Here is a 12571-nt window from a genome sequence, read left to right as displayed (position 1 = left end):
AGGGGGCCCGCGCCCGAGCCGGGAAGGTGTGTCGGGAGCTGCGCGGGAGGGTGTGACCTGCGTGTCCGCCCCGCCCCGGGAGGCCGGGCAGGTGTGGGCGGGCCGCACGGACCCCGGGAGCCGCCGGCTGGAGCCGCGGGAAACAGGAAGCTGGGGGAGGCGCGGCCGGACGGCGGGGAGGCAGGGCGCGGGGGGCCAGCCGGACTCGAGGCCGCCCGGGCGGCGATGAGGGGAGGCCCGGGCAGCCCCGGCGGCGGCGTGGACAGGGACGGAGCCGGGAGCGCCGGGGGCGCCGGGGGCGCCGGGGACACCGCGCCTTTGCGCCGGCGGAGCCGCCGCCCGAGCGCAGAACCCGGCGCCCGAGGCGGCTGCGGGGCGCGGGGTGAGTCGGGCCGCGGGGGCCGCGCACAGCGGGGCGGACGGGGCGCCGGGGGCAGGGGGGCCGGGGCCGTGGGGCGCTGGGGCCGGCGGGCGACGCCCTGGGATGGGATCGCCGCCGCCCCCCTCCCCCCGCCCGGGGCGCCCCGCTGATGTCCGGCTCCTCCGGCCCGCAGACCCCGAGGACGCGACCATGCCGGGCGGCGCCGAGGCGGGGGAGGCGGAGGAGGAGGCTGGGGCCGGTTCGGGGTCCGAGGCGGAGGAGGACGCCCTATGGGAACGGATCGAGGGCGTCCGGCACCGGCTGACGCGCGCCCTCAACCCGGCCAAGCTCACGCCGTACCTGCGCCAGTGCCGGGTCATCGACGAGCAGGACGAGGAGGAGGTGCTGAGCACCTACCGCTTCCCGTGCCGCGTCAACCGCACGGGTGAGCCGGGGCCGGGGTCGGGGCCGGGGTCGGGGCCGGGGCCGGGCGCGGAGCCCGGAGCCAGAGGCCGACAGCTCTGCCCCTGGGCCGCAGGGGGGATGGCCGGTGTGCCCACCATCCCGCCACCTCCCCGACCGCTGGCAGGACCAAGCGGTCCGGGGCGCCCGCAGCGGCGTCTGGGTTTTGTCTGCCTTGGGGTTTCCTCCCACGTCCCGGGCCACATTAGAGGGGTGCTGGCGGCGGCGGTGGTGGTGGTGGGGGGGGGGGTTGGATGTGGTCGCAGGGCGGCCAGGCACCTCCGGGTCACAGCCGGTGCCCTTGGCATCTTCCTGCGCCCTTGCTTCCTCAGTTCTCCGTGCCCTCCCCGAGCCACACACTCTTGGAGACTCACTTTCCTCCAGGTGCTCAGGACCCATCTCCGCTTCGCGAGGGTGCCCTCCCACAGCGCGGGTCCTGGAACCAGGGCCGGCAAAGGGCTGAGGGTCTAATGGACTTGCAGGAATTGGCCCATGGGAGAGCTATTTTACTTCGCTTTTGGCGATAGAGGGGGCTTTGGTGGGTGTGCCATTGAAAAGGCAGGCAGCATTTGCTGGGCCTGCGTGTGTTGAGTGTGAGTGTGAGTGTGAGTGTGTGTGTGTGAAGCTCAGGTGCTGGGGGGGTGGGGGGCCTCCTGGCTCTCCTGGCTGTGGCCCACGGGCTCTCCCCATGATGAGTTGAGACAGGCCCCTGTGTGTATCAGTGTCTTAAAAATGTGGGGAATGTGGGCCCTGGAACACATGGGGGGGGGGACTGGCTAGGCACTGGGGGAGGCCCTCCCCTTGAACCCTGGGCACCCGCCTGCACTTCCCAGGGCGCCTCATGGACATCCTGCGCTGCCGTGGCAAGAGGGGCTACGAGGCCTTCCTGGAAGCCCTGGAGTTCTACTACCCCGAGCACTTCACGCTGCTCACCGGCCAGGAGCCGGCCCAGCGCTGCTCCATGATCCTGGGTGAGTGGGTCCGCCGTGGGCGCCGCAGCTCCCACCCCCGGGCAGAGGTCGCGTGCCTTGTCCCTGTCAGGGAGGTACCACCACGATCCCCGTTGAACAGATAGGGAGACGGAGGCCCGGAGAGACCCGAGAGGTCTGCCCAAGGGCCCGGAGCAGGCTGAGTGTGGGCTGGGATTCTAATCCAGTTAGTCAGAGTTCCGAACAAGGCCCCTAAAATTGATTGCAGGCTTGTATGTGTCAGACATACATGGGTGTACGGTTTCTTATGCAAAAAGGTGACTTTAGAATAAAAAGGAAAGACCTTTACTTCTTCCTTCAGCTCTGCTCTGCTGGTAACCCTTCGTCGAGCCTCCCTTTTCTTTGCATTTATACATGTGCCACGTACACACACACACACACACACACACACACGGGATCATCCTACATGTGCTGCTCTGTATTTCACTGTTTCTCAGAACAACTGATTTTCCCACATCTGTTACACTTGTTTTAAATGACTGCATGGTGTTCATTAGTGCCGCTTGCCACAAGTCACTTAACTGGTCCCCTGTTGATGGACATCTAGGCTGTTTCCAGTTTCGCAATATTACAAACGATGCTGGGAACACCCTTCTGTATGCATCTTGGTGCAAATGTATATATCTCAGGAGGAGAGCTTCTGAGAAGTAAAGTTTCTCAATGAGCATGTGTATTTTAAATGTGAAATCAACATACATCTCACCAGCGGTGTATGGGTGTCCATGTTGCTGTACCCTCATGCATCCTGGGGATGTAAAAACATTTTTGCCAGTTTGATATGTCGAAAATAATGTTTTTAAGTTTGTCCTTCATTGAGAGATAGAATTCATAGCTTACAAGTTAGTAAACCTTGGGCAATGGACATGACCTTTCTGTGCCTCAGTTTCTCTGCCTTTAGGGTAGATATAATAATCGTACCTATATTAAGTGTTGTCATGAAGATTAAATAAATTAACATATGTATCTAGCCCAAAGAATAAAGTTAAATGTTAGTGGCTATAATTATTATTATTATAATGGTGAGGTAGGGCCTATTTATTAGCCACTTTTGTTTTGGGATTTACCTACTGATAGTTTTTACCCTTATTTTTATTTGTTTGTTTGCCTTTTTTTTATTGACACGTAAAAGCTCTTTATATATTGTGGCTCTGAATTCTTGTATTTTTCGTTTGCTCTGTTGCTTGTTTTTTTAACTTTGTTACATCTTTCATCATTCTGAAAGTTTAATATTTGCATATGGATTTATCTATCTTTTCTTTTATAGCTTCTGATTTTTGTGCCTTATTTAGGAAGGCCTTCCTTACCCCTAAATTATAAAAACATAGGGTGCTCCCCCCAAATATATATATACACACTTTGAATAATTATAAAGGCAGTGTTTATTAAAATACATTTCATTTTCAAAATTGAGCTATCAGCTATTAAAGTGGGTATGCATTTTCTGAGACACCCTGCGTATTCCAGAGTTTTCTTCTAGTGTTTTTGTGGTGTGGGTGTTTCTGTGCAGCTTGCTGTCCCTGTGGGCTTTATTTGCCTGACTTGGCTTTTCTCCCCACCGTGTCTCGCAGACGAGGAGGGCCCTGAAGGCCTGACCCAGTTCCTCATGACCGAGGTGCGGAGGCTGCGGGAGGCTCGGAAGAGCCAGCTGCAGCGGGAGCAGCAACTGCAGGCTCGCGGCCGGCTGCTGGAGGAGGAGCGGGCAGGACTGGAGCAGCGGCTGCGGGAGCAGCAGCAGGCTCAGGAGCGCTGCCAGCGGCTGCGGGAGGACTGGGAGGTGGGCAGCCTGGAGCTGCTGCGGCTCAAGGATGAAAACTACATGATCGCCATGCGCCTGGCACAGCTCAGCGAGGAGAAGAACTCGGCCGTCCTGCGCAGCCGGGACTTGCAGCTGGCGGTAGGCCCTGGGAGATGGACAGGGCACCGTGGGGCAGGGGCGACCTCTATAAGAAAGGGTGGTAATGTGGTAGCCAGCTCCTGTCCCAGAGCCACCATCTGCCAGCTCTTGGACTGTGGGCAAGGCCTTTCACCATCCTGTGTCTCCGTTTTCTCATCTGTAATATGGGGGTGTTGATGGCACTTATTTCATTGAGTTATGGCTGTGGTTCTCAACTGGGGACAGCTTTGCCCCCCAGAAACAATGGCCATGTCAGGAAACATTTTTGGTCGTTACAGCGAGGTGTGTTCTATTGGCCTCTAGTGGGTAGAGGCTAGTGTTGCTGATAAACATCCTACAGAGCACAGGCCTGCCCCCAAACCAAGAATTATTTAACCCAAAATGTTAGCAAGTGCCGAGGTGGAGAAAACTTGGGTTACGAGGGTGCATCAGTTTGAGATAGGTACAGTGCCTGCACAGGTTAGTGCTCAGACCCTGCATTGTCGTTAGCCATTGTCGTTTCTGTTATTATTATTATGTGCTTCTGTGTGCCATGCCGGTTACATGCATCACGTCACATGTTCCCACGGAGGTCCCATGCACGAGGTTCTCATTTTGAAACTCAGACGCTGGGCTTAGATTGTAAAGGGACTTGCTCATCACAAAGCTGGGAATGGCACCTGGCTTTGAACCAGGTCTGCCTGGCACCGGTGCCGGCCTTCCCCCTGATGCTGTTCTGCCCGATCTTGTCCAGGTGAAGTCGCACCTGGCCCCCCCTCCAGCAATGAACAAGGGCCCGCCTCTTACAGGTGGAGAAACCGAGTCTCACTTCTTGGTTTCCTATGGGCACTCAGCATGGGGATGAAATTGGAATTTTACTGCCCAGGGGATTGTTTCAAGGATTTTATTTTTAATCCTCACCTGAGGATATTTTTTCCATTGATTTTTTTCTTTTCCCAGAGAGAGTGGAAGGGAGGGAGGGGAGAGAGGGAAGGAAAGAGAGAGAGAAAAACAGAAACATCCATGTGAGAGAGACACATCGATTGGTTGCCTCTCACATGCTCCCCCACCGGGGCTGGGGATCCAACCTGCAACCCAGGCCTGTGCCCCTGACTGGGAATCTAACCTGAGACCCTGCAGTGTGAGTGGATGCTCTAACCATTGATCACACGGGCCAGGGCTGTTTAAAGGATTTAACCGTGCCAGCGGCACACAGTAGGCTCTCTCCCGCAATACTGTGCGAGGCTGCCTGGGGGGATTCTGACCGTGGGGTTGGAAGACCCATGAGCCTCAGCGGAGGCTGTGGCATTGCAGGTGTGACAGGTGCCTGTTGGAGGCTGTCGTGTGGGTGCACTGGAGTGCGGGAGCCTGTGGCTGTGCACACCAGCATGTTGGGGTTTGGGGAAACGAGTCCTGATTGGGGGCATTGAGGCCACAGGTTGAAGGTCCTAGACTGCCAGGCCTGATGGGGGGCGTGGGAGGCAGATGCTTGGAGTGGGGTGACCAGGAGGCTGTTCTCTGCCTGCTTGGTGTTTGGCATGAGGTAGGGCTGTCTCAGGCCCAAGACTGGCTGCAGATTGAACGAAGGGTGGCCTGGGCAAGGCTTTCCTCTCTGTGCCTCCGTTTCCTCACCATGCTGGAGGCGGGAGGTCACAGAGAAGGACGACGTAGTGAAGCAGCACCTCCTCTGCCCAGGCACGGTCCTCACTGCTTGCCATGCACCGACCCCTTGAATTTTCCAGCCACTCTAGTGGGACAAGGGTGGCGGCACTATTACTGTCCCCATTTATGGATGAGGAAGCTGAGACCCAGCAAGATTGGTTAGAGCACTTTCCCAGGGTCCCACGATTGAGAATTTCTGAGCTTGCTCTTGGCACTGCTAGGGTGGGGTGGGGCGGGTGGCAGGTGGGGAGAGCTGGGTTCCCCATCGTCATCCGTGCCTGCTTTTTTGAAATGGGCATGAGACCTGCTATGAGTGTTCTTGGACAAGGGTTCTGCTGCTCAGAGAGGACAGTGCGAGGGCCACCGGCCCAGGGAGTTGGGAGTGGCTGAGGCTGGAATGGCCTGGAGCATCATTCGTGCACCAAAAGGTTGCTGGTTTGATTCTCGGTCAGGGCACATACCTAGGTTGAGGGTTTGATGTTTTTCTCTTACATTGATGTTTCTTTCTTTCTTTCTTTCTTTCTTTCTTTCTTTCTTTCTCTCTCTCTCTCTCTCTCTCTCTCTCTCTCTCTCTCTCTCTCTCTCTTTTTCTCAAAATCAGGTGAGGATTAAAAAAAAAAAATGAAGAGGCATTGGAGGTGCCTCTGTATCTGCAGATTAGCTATAGCTGCACATAGTGTGACCACCTAGGGGTAAGAGAATCTGACACTAGGGGAAGAATGGCTGCTTTTTCCCAGTTTAGGGGGTAGAGCAGTGGTTCTCAACCTCCTGGCCCTTTAAATATAGTTCCTCATGTTGTGACCCAACCATAAAATTATTTTCATTGCTCCTTCATAACTGTAATGTTGCTACTGTTATGAATCGTAATATAAATACCTGATATGCAGGATGGTCTTAGGCGACCCCTGTGAAAGGGTCGTTCGACCGCCAAAGGGGTCGTGACCCACAGGTTGAGAACCGCTGGGGTAGAGGGGAAGGGGTGAAATTCAACTAATGGATAAGTTTCTCTTTAAATGTAGCTACTGTAAATTTTGCCTAAATTTTGGGGGCTTTTTTTGGCCATAAAAATGAGCAAAGGCGTTGCAGATGGAAATGAGTAGAACAGCTGATGGTTCCTGTCTTGGCAGCCTGGGCCTCCTTTCCCCACGGGCAGGTGTGTGGCGGCTGTGACTTAATACTGTGCTTTGTAAGGTGCAAATTTAATGAGCGGCGATTTCCAAGCAACATAATCTTAAGGAACCAACACTGTAATTTTGTGCTAAGTGAGTTTGTACCCCAGGATTAAATGCATCCGCATTTCCTGGCATTCAGCAGAGACTCCCAGGTGCTCTGCCCCCTGAGCTCATCGCGGGAGTGTGCTGGCCAAGGGTCAGGCGGGCGGCCGTGGTGTGTGGCTGCGGTTTGCTGGAGAGGGTGTGACCACGCTTGCCCTTGTAACCAGCTGTCTCTCTCCGACGGTTTACAAAGCATGTTTTGTGAGGGAAAGGAATGTGAGAATCATGAATTTCTTCCTGAGCCTTTTGCGGAGGAGGAGAAACTCCTGACCCAGCTTCAGACCCGTGTGTGTGTGTGTGTGTGTGTGTGTGTATGTGTGTGTGTGGCCATGCTCGGCTCTGGGAAGTGTGAGGCTGCCATTCATTTTCCGAGACAGGCCAGGGCATTCCGAGGGCACCAGACATTGGCACGCCGGAGTGTAGCACCAGGGGTCATTGTGCCTTCTTTCAACAATGACTTCGTTTTGTGGCCTGCCACCTGCTGCTCCTCTTGTCACTATTCAGCAACCTCGGACCCCACATGAATTTGGAAAATACCTCTGGCTGAGTGCGGTTATAATCCAGCAAACCGATCGTGCATATCTGCTCTCAGCCAGCCGGCCACCTCACAGCCGCCCAGCCACCACCCCGGCCAGCTCCGGCTGCACCCACCGTGTGGTGGCAGGTTGGGATTTTTTTTAAAGCTGTGAAGACAGCCACTGTCACACCCCTGGCAGCTCTGCAGCCAGCCTCTGAGCGCTTAAAGATCTCTGCCCACCTTCTGTCTTGTTTGCCTCTTGCAATGACTTTGGGAGGCAGCGCATGCACGGAGCAGGGGCAATGAACGGGCCCATTTTACCTATAAGAGGAGGTCAGTGACTTGCTCAGGATGACAGGCGGGCAAAGTGGTACAACTGAAACCTGGACCCCAGGCCTGGAGTTCCTGTTGAGGATGAACAGCACAGTCTTCTAGAGGGGGGCCTGGGAACCCTCAAAACCATCCTCTTCCTCCTCTCCCTCCTTGTCCCCCTCTTCCCTGGGAGATGAGGAAACCGAGGCACAAAGAGAGCCCGTGACTTGCCAAAGGCCACACTGAGTTCGAGGCGGAGCTGGGCCCAGACCCTGGTCCCCCTGTTCTCGGTGTAGCCCTCCTCCTCCTCCGTCAGCTGGTACTGGGCTCTCTGGCCTGTTCTCCGTGTCGGAACCGTGGGGCTGATGAAGGTGAAACACCGTGGCCAAAAGTCCTTGAAGCACAGGCCCCTGGGAGGGCGGCTTGGCCCTGCCGCCCCCTTCCTTCCTCATCGTGTTTGCCCAGCCGGGACTTCCTTCATAGACAAGTCCAGGAGGGCGCCTGCTCAGGCCCCTCTGGGGATCTGGGAGGCACCCAGGAATGAGGAGCAGGCCTTCTCCCCATGGGCCTCCTTGGGGTCCTTCCCTGGGCTGCATCCCTCCCTGGGCTGACCCATGTGTTGCTACCCAGGTGGATCAGCTGAAGCTGAAGGTGAGCCGGCTGGAGGAAGAGTGTGTGCTGCTCCGCAGGACCAGGGGGCCACCCCCCGGGGCAGAGGAGAAGGAGAAGGAGCCGGACAGCGTGGACCTGGTCTCTGAGCTGCGTGCAGAGAACCAGCGGCTGACAGCGTCCCTGCAGGAGCTGCAGGAGGGGCGGCAGCAGGTTCGGAGGTGGCCACTGGGGGGAGGGGGGTCAGAGAATGAGGAGCCTACACCTGGGGTGAGATCGGATGGACCCTGGCTGGCCTCTTGTCTTGGCTGAGCGTTCTGCTCTCTCTGGCCTTTAGTCTATGGCCTGTGGGTGGCCCCATGAGGTGGGTCTCTGGATGCTTTGCCACTGTGCACCTGATTTTGTGTGTGAGCATTTTTAGGGGGAAAGGGCCCCAGCTTTTATTATTTGTAGAAGAGTCTGGAAAGTTGAGACCCCTGGGGTCTGAGTGGCCCAGGACTTGCTGGGGGTCCTGGGGCAGGTCAGTGGCAGTGTGGGCTGGCCACCCAGCCATTGCTCCACACAGGAAGTGGGGGGTGGGAGCCAGGGTTCTGGTGTACTTCCTAGGGTTGGGGGTGCCTGGCTGGGGTGTGGGTTTGGGGGTGGATCTTGGGCCCATGGTCTACCTGCTGGGGACAGGCTCAGCCCCTACGAAGACGCCTTGTGAGAGGGGCAGGAATAGGCCTTGGAAATGGCCACCTATCTGCTACCCTGGGCGGCTGGTGGGGGCCCGAGCAGGAGAGAGCGTGCCTAGTTTTTGTTTCGGAACATGATCCTGGCTGAACTCGTTCAAGCATGCCTCACACCCTTAGCTCATCTGCACCCCAGATGTTCCCTGGAGGGTGGGCAGGGCTGGTGGGCCACGCCCACTCTACATTTGGGAAACCGGGGTCCAGAGAGGTCAAGGCCCTGGGCCCAGATGGCAGAGCTAGTGGAGTGGGGCTGAGGGCTGAGGGCTGTGGGTCCCCCTTCCCCTGACACTCAAGGTGGGCCCTGGGCCAGAGGCTGAGGCAGCCTTGAACTCTGACCCCCAGGAGGCAAGCCGGCCAGGGGCCCCAGGCTCAGAGCGCATCCTCTTGGACATCCTGGAGCATGACTGGAGGGAGGCGCAGGACAGCAGACAGGAGCTGTGCCAGAAGCTGCACACGGTGCAGGGGGAGCTGCAGTGGGCTGAGGAACTCCGGGACAAGGTACGGTCCCCCGTGTACCATCCCCACCCTGTCCTGCCCCCGCCTTCCTTCTTACACAGCTGGGGAGGCTCCCGGGGAGGAGAGGGTGGTGGGCATCACCAGTTCACTTGCGCCGACCTTCCCTGCAGGTGTGCCAGGCACTATGCTAGGAACGGTGCATTCATTCATCCTCAAGTATTTATTGCGATACATCAGGGAACAAAACAAATGTCTCTGTCCCTGTGGAGGGTAAATTCTAGCAGGGGAGACACACCGTCTGCCATACGCGCAACCTGAGTCAACCACTTTAAGTAGGGGAGGGTGATGAGGGATGTGGAGAAGCAGAGCAGGGCCAGGGAGCAGGTTGCAGTTCAGATGGGAGGCCCAGGTTGGTTGGGAGGGAGTCATCATTACTGGTAGTCCCATTTTACAGATGAGGCAGCTGAGGCCCAGGGAGGTGAAGTCAGGCCCAGCTGGGGAGATTGGATGGGCGCGTGTTTTGAGGGCTCAGGCCTCTCTCTCTGGACCTGTTGGGCACCTGCTGGTTGGCTTTCCTGGGTCACCAACCTTGTGGTCTGACCCTGGCATGTTCCACCCTGTGCCGCCCCACCCGCCCGCCCGCAGTACCTGCAGGAGATGGAGGACCTGCGGCTGAAGCACCGCACGCTGCAGAAGGACTGCGACCTGTACAAGCACCGCATGGCCACCGTCCTGGCCCAGCTGGAGGAGATTGAGAAGGAGCGGGACCAGGTGAGCCCCACCTGCTGGGCCTGAGGTCGTGGCCCGGTGGGTGGGCAGACGAGAAGCGGACGGGACTAGAATTGTGGAAAAGAGACTCCCACGGGGCACTGATTGGTTAGGAGGGGCATGTAGGCCAGGAGGACACAGGCGTGGGGCCTGGAGCACTCCAGGTATGCCAGCCTTGCCCCTGAGCACACCTGCTCACCTGAGCTCCTGGGACAGTTAGGGAGTTGGTCCTGGCGCTCTTTACTTCTGAATTTCTATTCTCTCTCCACGTCAAAAACAAGACCTACGCAGGGGAGGTGCTTGCAAATATTGGCTGATGAAGAAATTCTCTAAAGTTCTGGCTCCCAAGCCCTGGGCACCACGGCCCTCTCCGTCTGAGGCCACAGGGTGGGCTGAGGGCCCAGGCCAGCTCCTCTGGCCCCCAGGCCTGTGCGAGGCTCCCACGCTCTGGGGAGGGCAGGAGGTCCTGTTCTCGGACCAAGTTTGAATCCCACTAGAGGAGTTGAAGTCAGCGCATGAGAATGGGGCTCGGAATCCCCTGGGGGGCTCGGTGAAGAGGCGGGTTCAGGCTTCATCCCGGACACTCTGGTTCTGTGGTTTGGGTGGGCTCAGGGATCTGCCCTTCGCCCGGTTGCTCCTGGCCGCTGAGCCTGTCTCCAGCTCCCTCTGGGGCAGTGGGTCGGTGGCAGGTCCAGGCACGGGCCCAGCTTTCAGGGACCCTGGGCTTCATCGTGGGGAAAAGTGCTTTGGATGCAATGGAATGGGTTTGAATCCAGGCTCCTCCACTAGGCGGGGGTGCTGTGAGTTAAGCTGGCTACACACAGTAGGTCTCACAGTTTTAAGTTGTTCTTGGGAAATGGTCAGAGCCTGGACTCTGCCTGGGTTTGAATCCCAGCCCTGCCCCTGCTGCCTTGGTTTCCTTATTTACAAGATGAGAATAATGAGACTGCCTCACTTGGAGGGTGAGTGTGCTGATTAAATGAGCTGATATTAAGCCCAGGGTCAGGCACAGGAAGTGCTATTCCTGCTGCCACCCCCGTCTGTGTGGTCGGAGGCCAAGCCAGCTGAGTCAGTGTGGCGCCTTCGCCCTCCCAGGCCATCCAGAGCCGCGACCACATCCAGCTGCAGTACTCGCAGAGCCTCATCGAGAAGGACCAGTACCGCAAGCAGGTGCGGAGCCTGGAGGCCGAGCGGGACGAGCTGCTGACCACGCTCACCAGCCTGGAGGGCACCAAGGCCCTGCTGGAGGCCCAGCTGCAGCGGGCCCAGGGTGGGCCCTGCCTCAAGGTGATGGGCAGGAGGAGTACAGGGTCCTGGTTGGCATGCTGGGGCCCTGGCAGGAGCTTTTGGCCAGGGGTGGGAACATGGGGGAGCTGGCAGGAGCCCTCAGCTGGGAGTGGGGCTTGCAGGATTGATGGGAGCCTTCAGCGGTGGTGGGATGACATGGGACCCACTGGGAACGCTCAGCTGGGCCTGAGAAGATGCAGGTTTTGGGAGGGAATGTGTGGGTCCTGGCTGGAGCCCTCACGTGGGTCAAGAACATGCTGGCTTGGAGAGAGCTCTTGGCCAGGAGGGAGGATATGCCGGTCTGGTGGGGGACCCCAGCTAGGGTGGGTGTGGGTTGGTGCATAGGGAACGGGACAGAGGCATGAGGCATGTGGGTCTCTGAGCTCCTGGGCTTGCTGCTGGGGCACCAAGACTAGTTTGAAGCCTGTCTTTGCAAACCCTTGGAGAAGCCCAGTGGCCTGAGGGCCTGTGAGCATCTTGGAATGCAAAACATGGGCCCTGAAAGCCCCTCAGACCAGCTAGTCCGGCGCCCTCATTGCACAGGGCCCAGAGAGGGGCAGGGGCTTGCCCAAGGTCACACAGCCTGACAGCGCTGGAGCTGTGCCTGCAGACCCCTGGAGAACTAGATACTAGATCTTGGACGTCTGTCAGGAACTCTGCCTTTTCTTATCTTGATTTTCCTTGGAGATAATCAGCAGGCCAGGTGTTTAATACCCGGAGCAACAGTACAAAGGAAGTGTGAGTCTGTGACTTCTCACTTTTTAAAACCCTCAGGGGTGTTTTGCTCTTAGGTAAAGACAAAGCCCTTCCTATGCCCTAGAGGCCCTTCAGGGGGGCCCTCCCCTCCCTCTAGCCTGGTCGTCTGGGCTCCTGGAAGGTGTCACAGTCCTGACTCAGGGCCTTTGCACATACTGTTCTGTCTGCCTAGGGCAGTGGTTCTCAACCTTCCTCATGCCGCGACCCTTTAACACAGTTCCTCATGTTGTGGTGACCCCCAACCGTAAAATTATTTTCGTTGCTACTTCATAGCTGTAATTTTGCTACTGTTATGAATCGTAATGGAACTATCTGATATGCAGGATGTATTTTCAGGGGTCGCGACCCACAGGTTGAGAACCCCTGGGCCATCCTCCCCAACTTTATCTCTTTAGCGCCTGCTTATCCTTGAGCTCTGCGTGTAAAGCACACTTGCTCTGGGAAGCACGCGGATGCCGCCAGGCTGGGTGGGCCTCTGAGTGCCTTCCCTGTGCTCCGCTCCCGGCAGTGTAGG

The 12571-nt window shown here is 57.5% G+C and overlaps 1 protein-coding gene across 1 annotated transcript in view; it reads left to right on the top strand.

Moving 5' to 3' along the window:
- Nucleotides 1–225: 225 nt before the first annotated feature.
- CARD10 (caspase recruitment domain family member 10) overlaps nt 226–12571 on the top strand; it is a gene marked incomplete at its 5' end in the record, with an annotated part of 28737 nt that continues 16391 nt past the window's right edge. Inside the window, 8 exons of the mRNA XM_081084048.1 lie at nt 226–382; nt 555–806; nt 1657–1794; nt 3381–3706; nt 8081–8272; nt 9133–9288; nt 9892–10017; nt 11110–11301. Coding sequence (XP_080940174.1) covers nt 226–382; nt 555–806; nt 1657–1794; nt 3381–3706; nt 8081–8272; nt 9133–9288; nt 9892–10017; nt 11110–11301 — 1539 coding nt within the window. The remainder of the gene's footprint in view (nt 383–554; nt 807–1656; nt 1795–3380; nt 3707–8080; nt 8273–9132; nt 9289–9891; nt 10018–11109; nt 11302–12571) is intronic.

The sequence above is a fragment of the Myotis nattereri genome, assembly GCF_964212035.1.
Source record: "Myotis nattereri genome assembly, chromosome: 2".
Classification (NCBI taxonomy): Eukaryota; Metazoa; Chordata; class Mammalia; order Chiroptera; family Vespertilionidae; genus Myotis; species Myotis nattereri.
The sequence above is the reverse complement of the archived record's forward strand: the minus strand, read 5'-3'. Positions and strand labels throughout refer to the sequence as shown.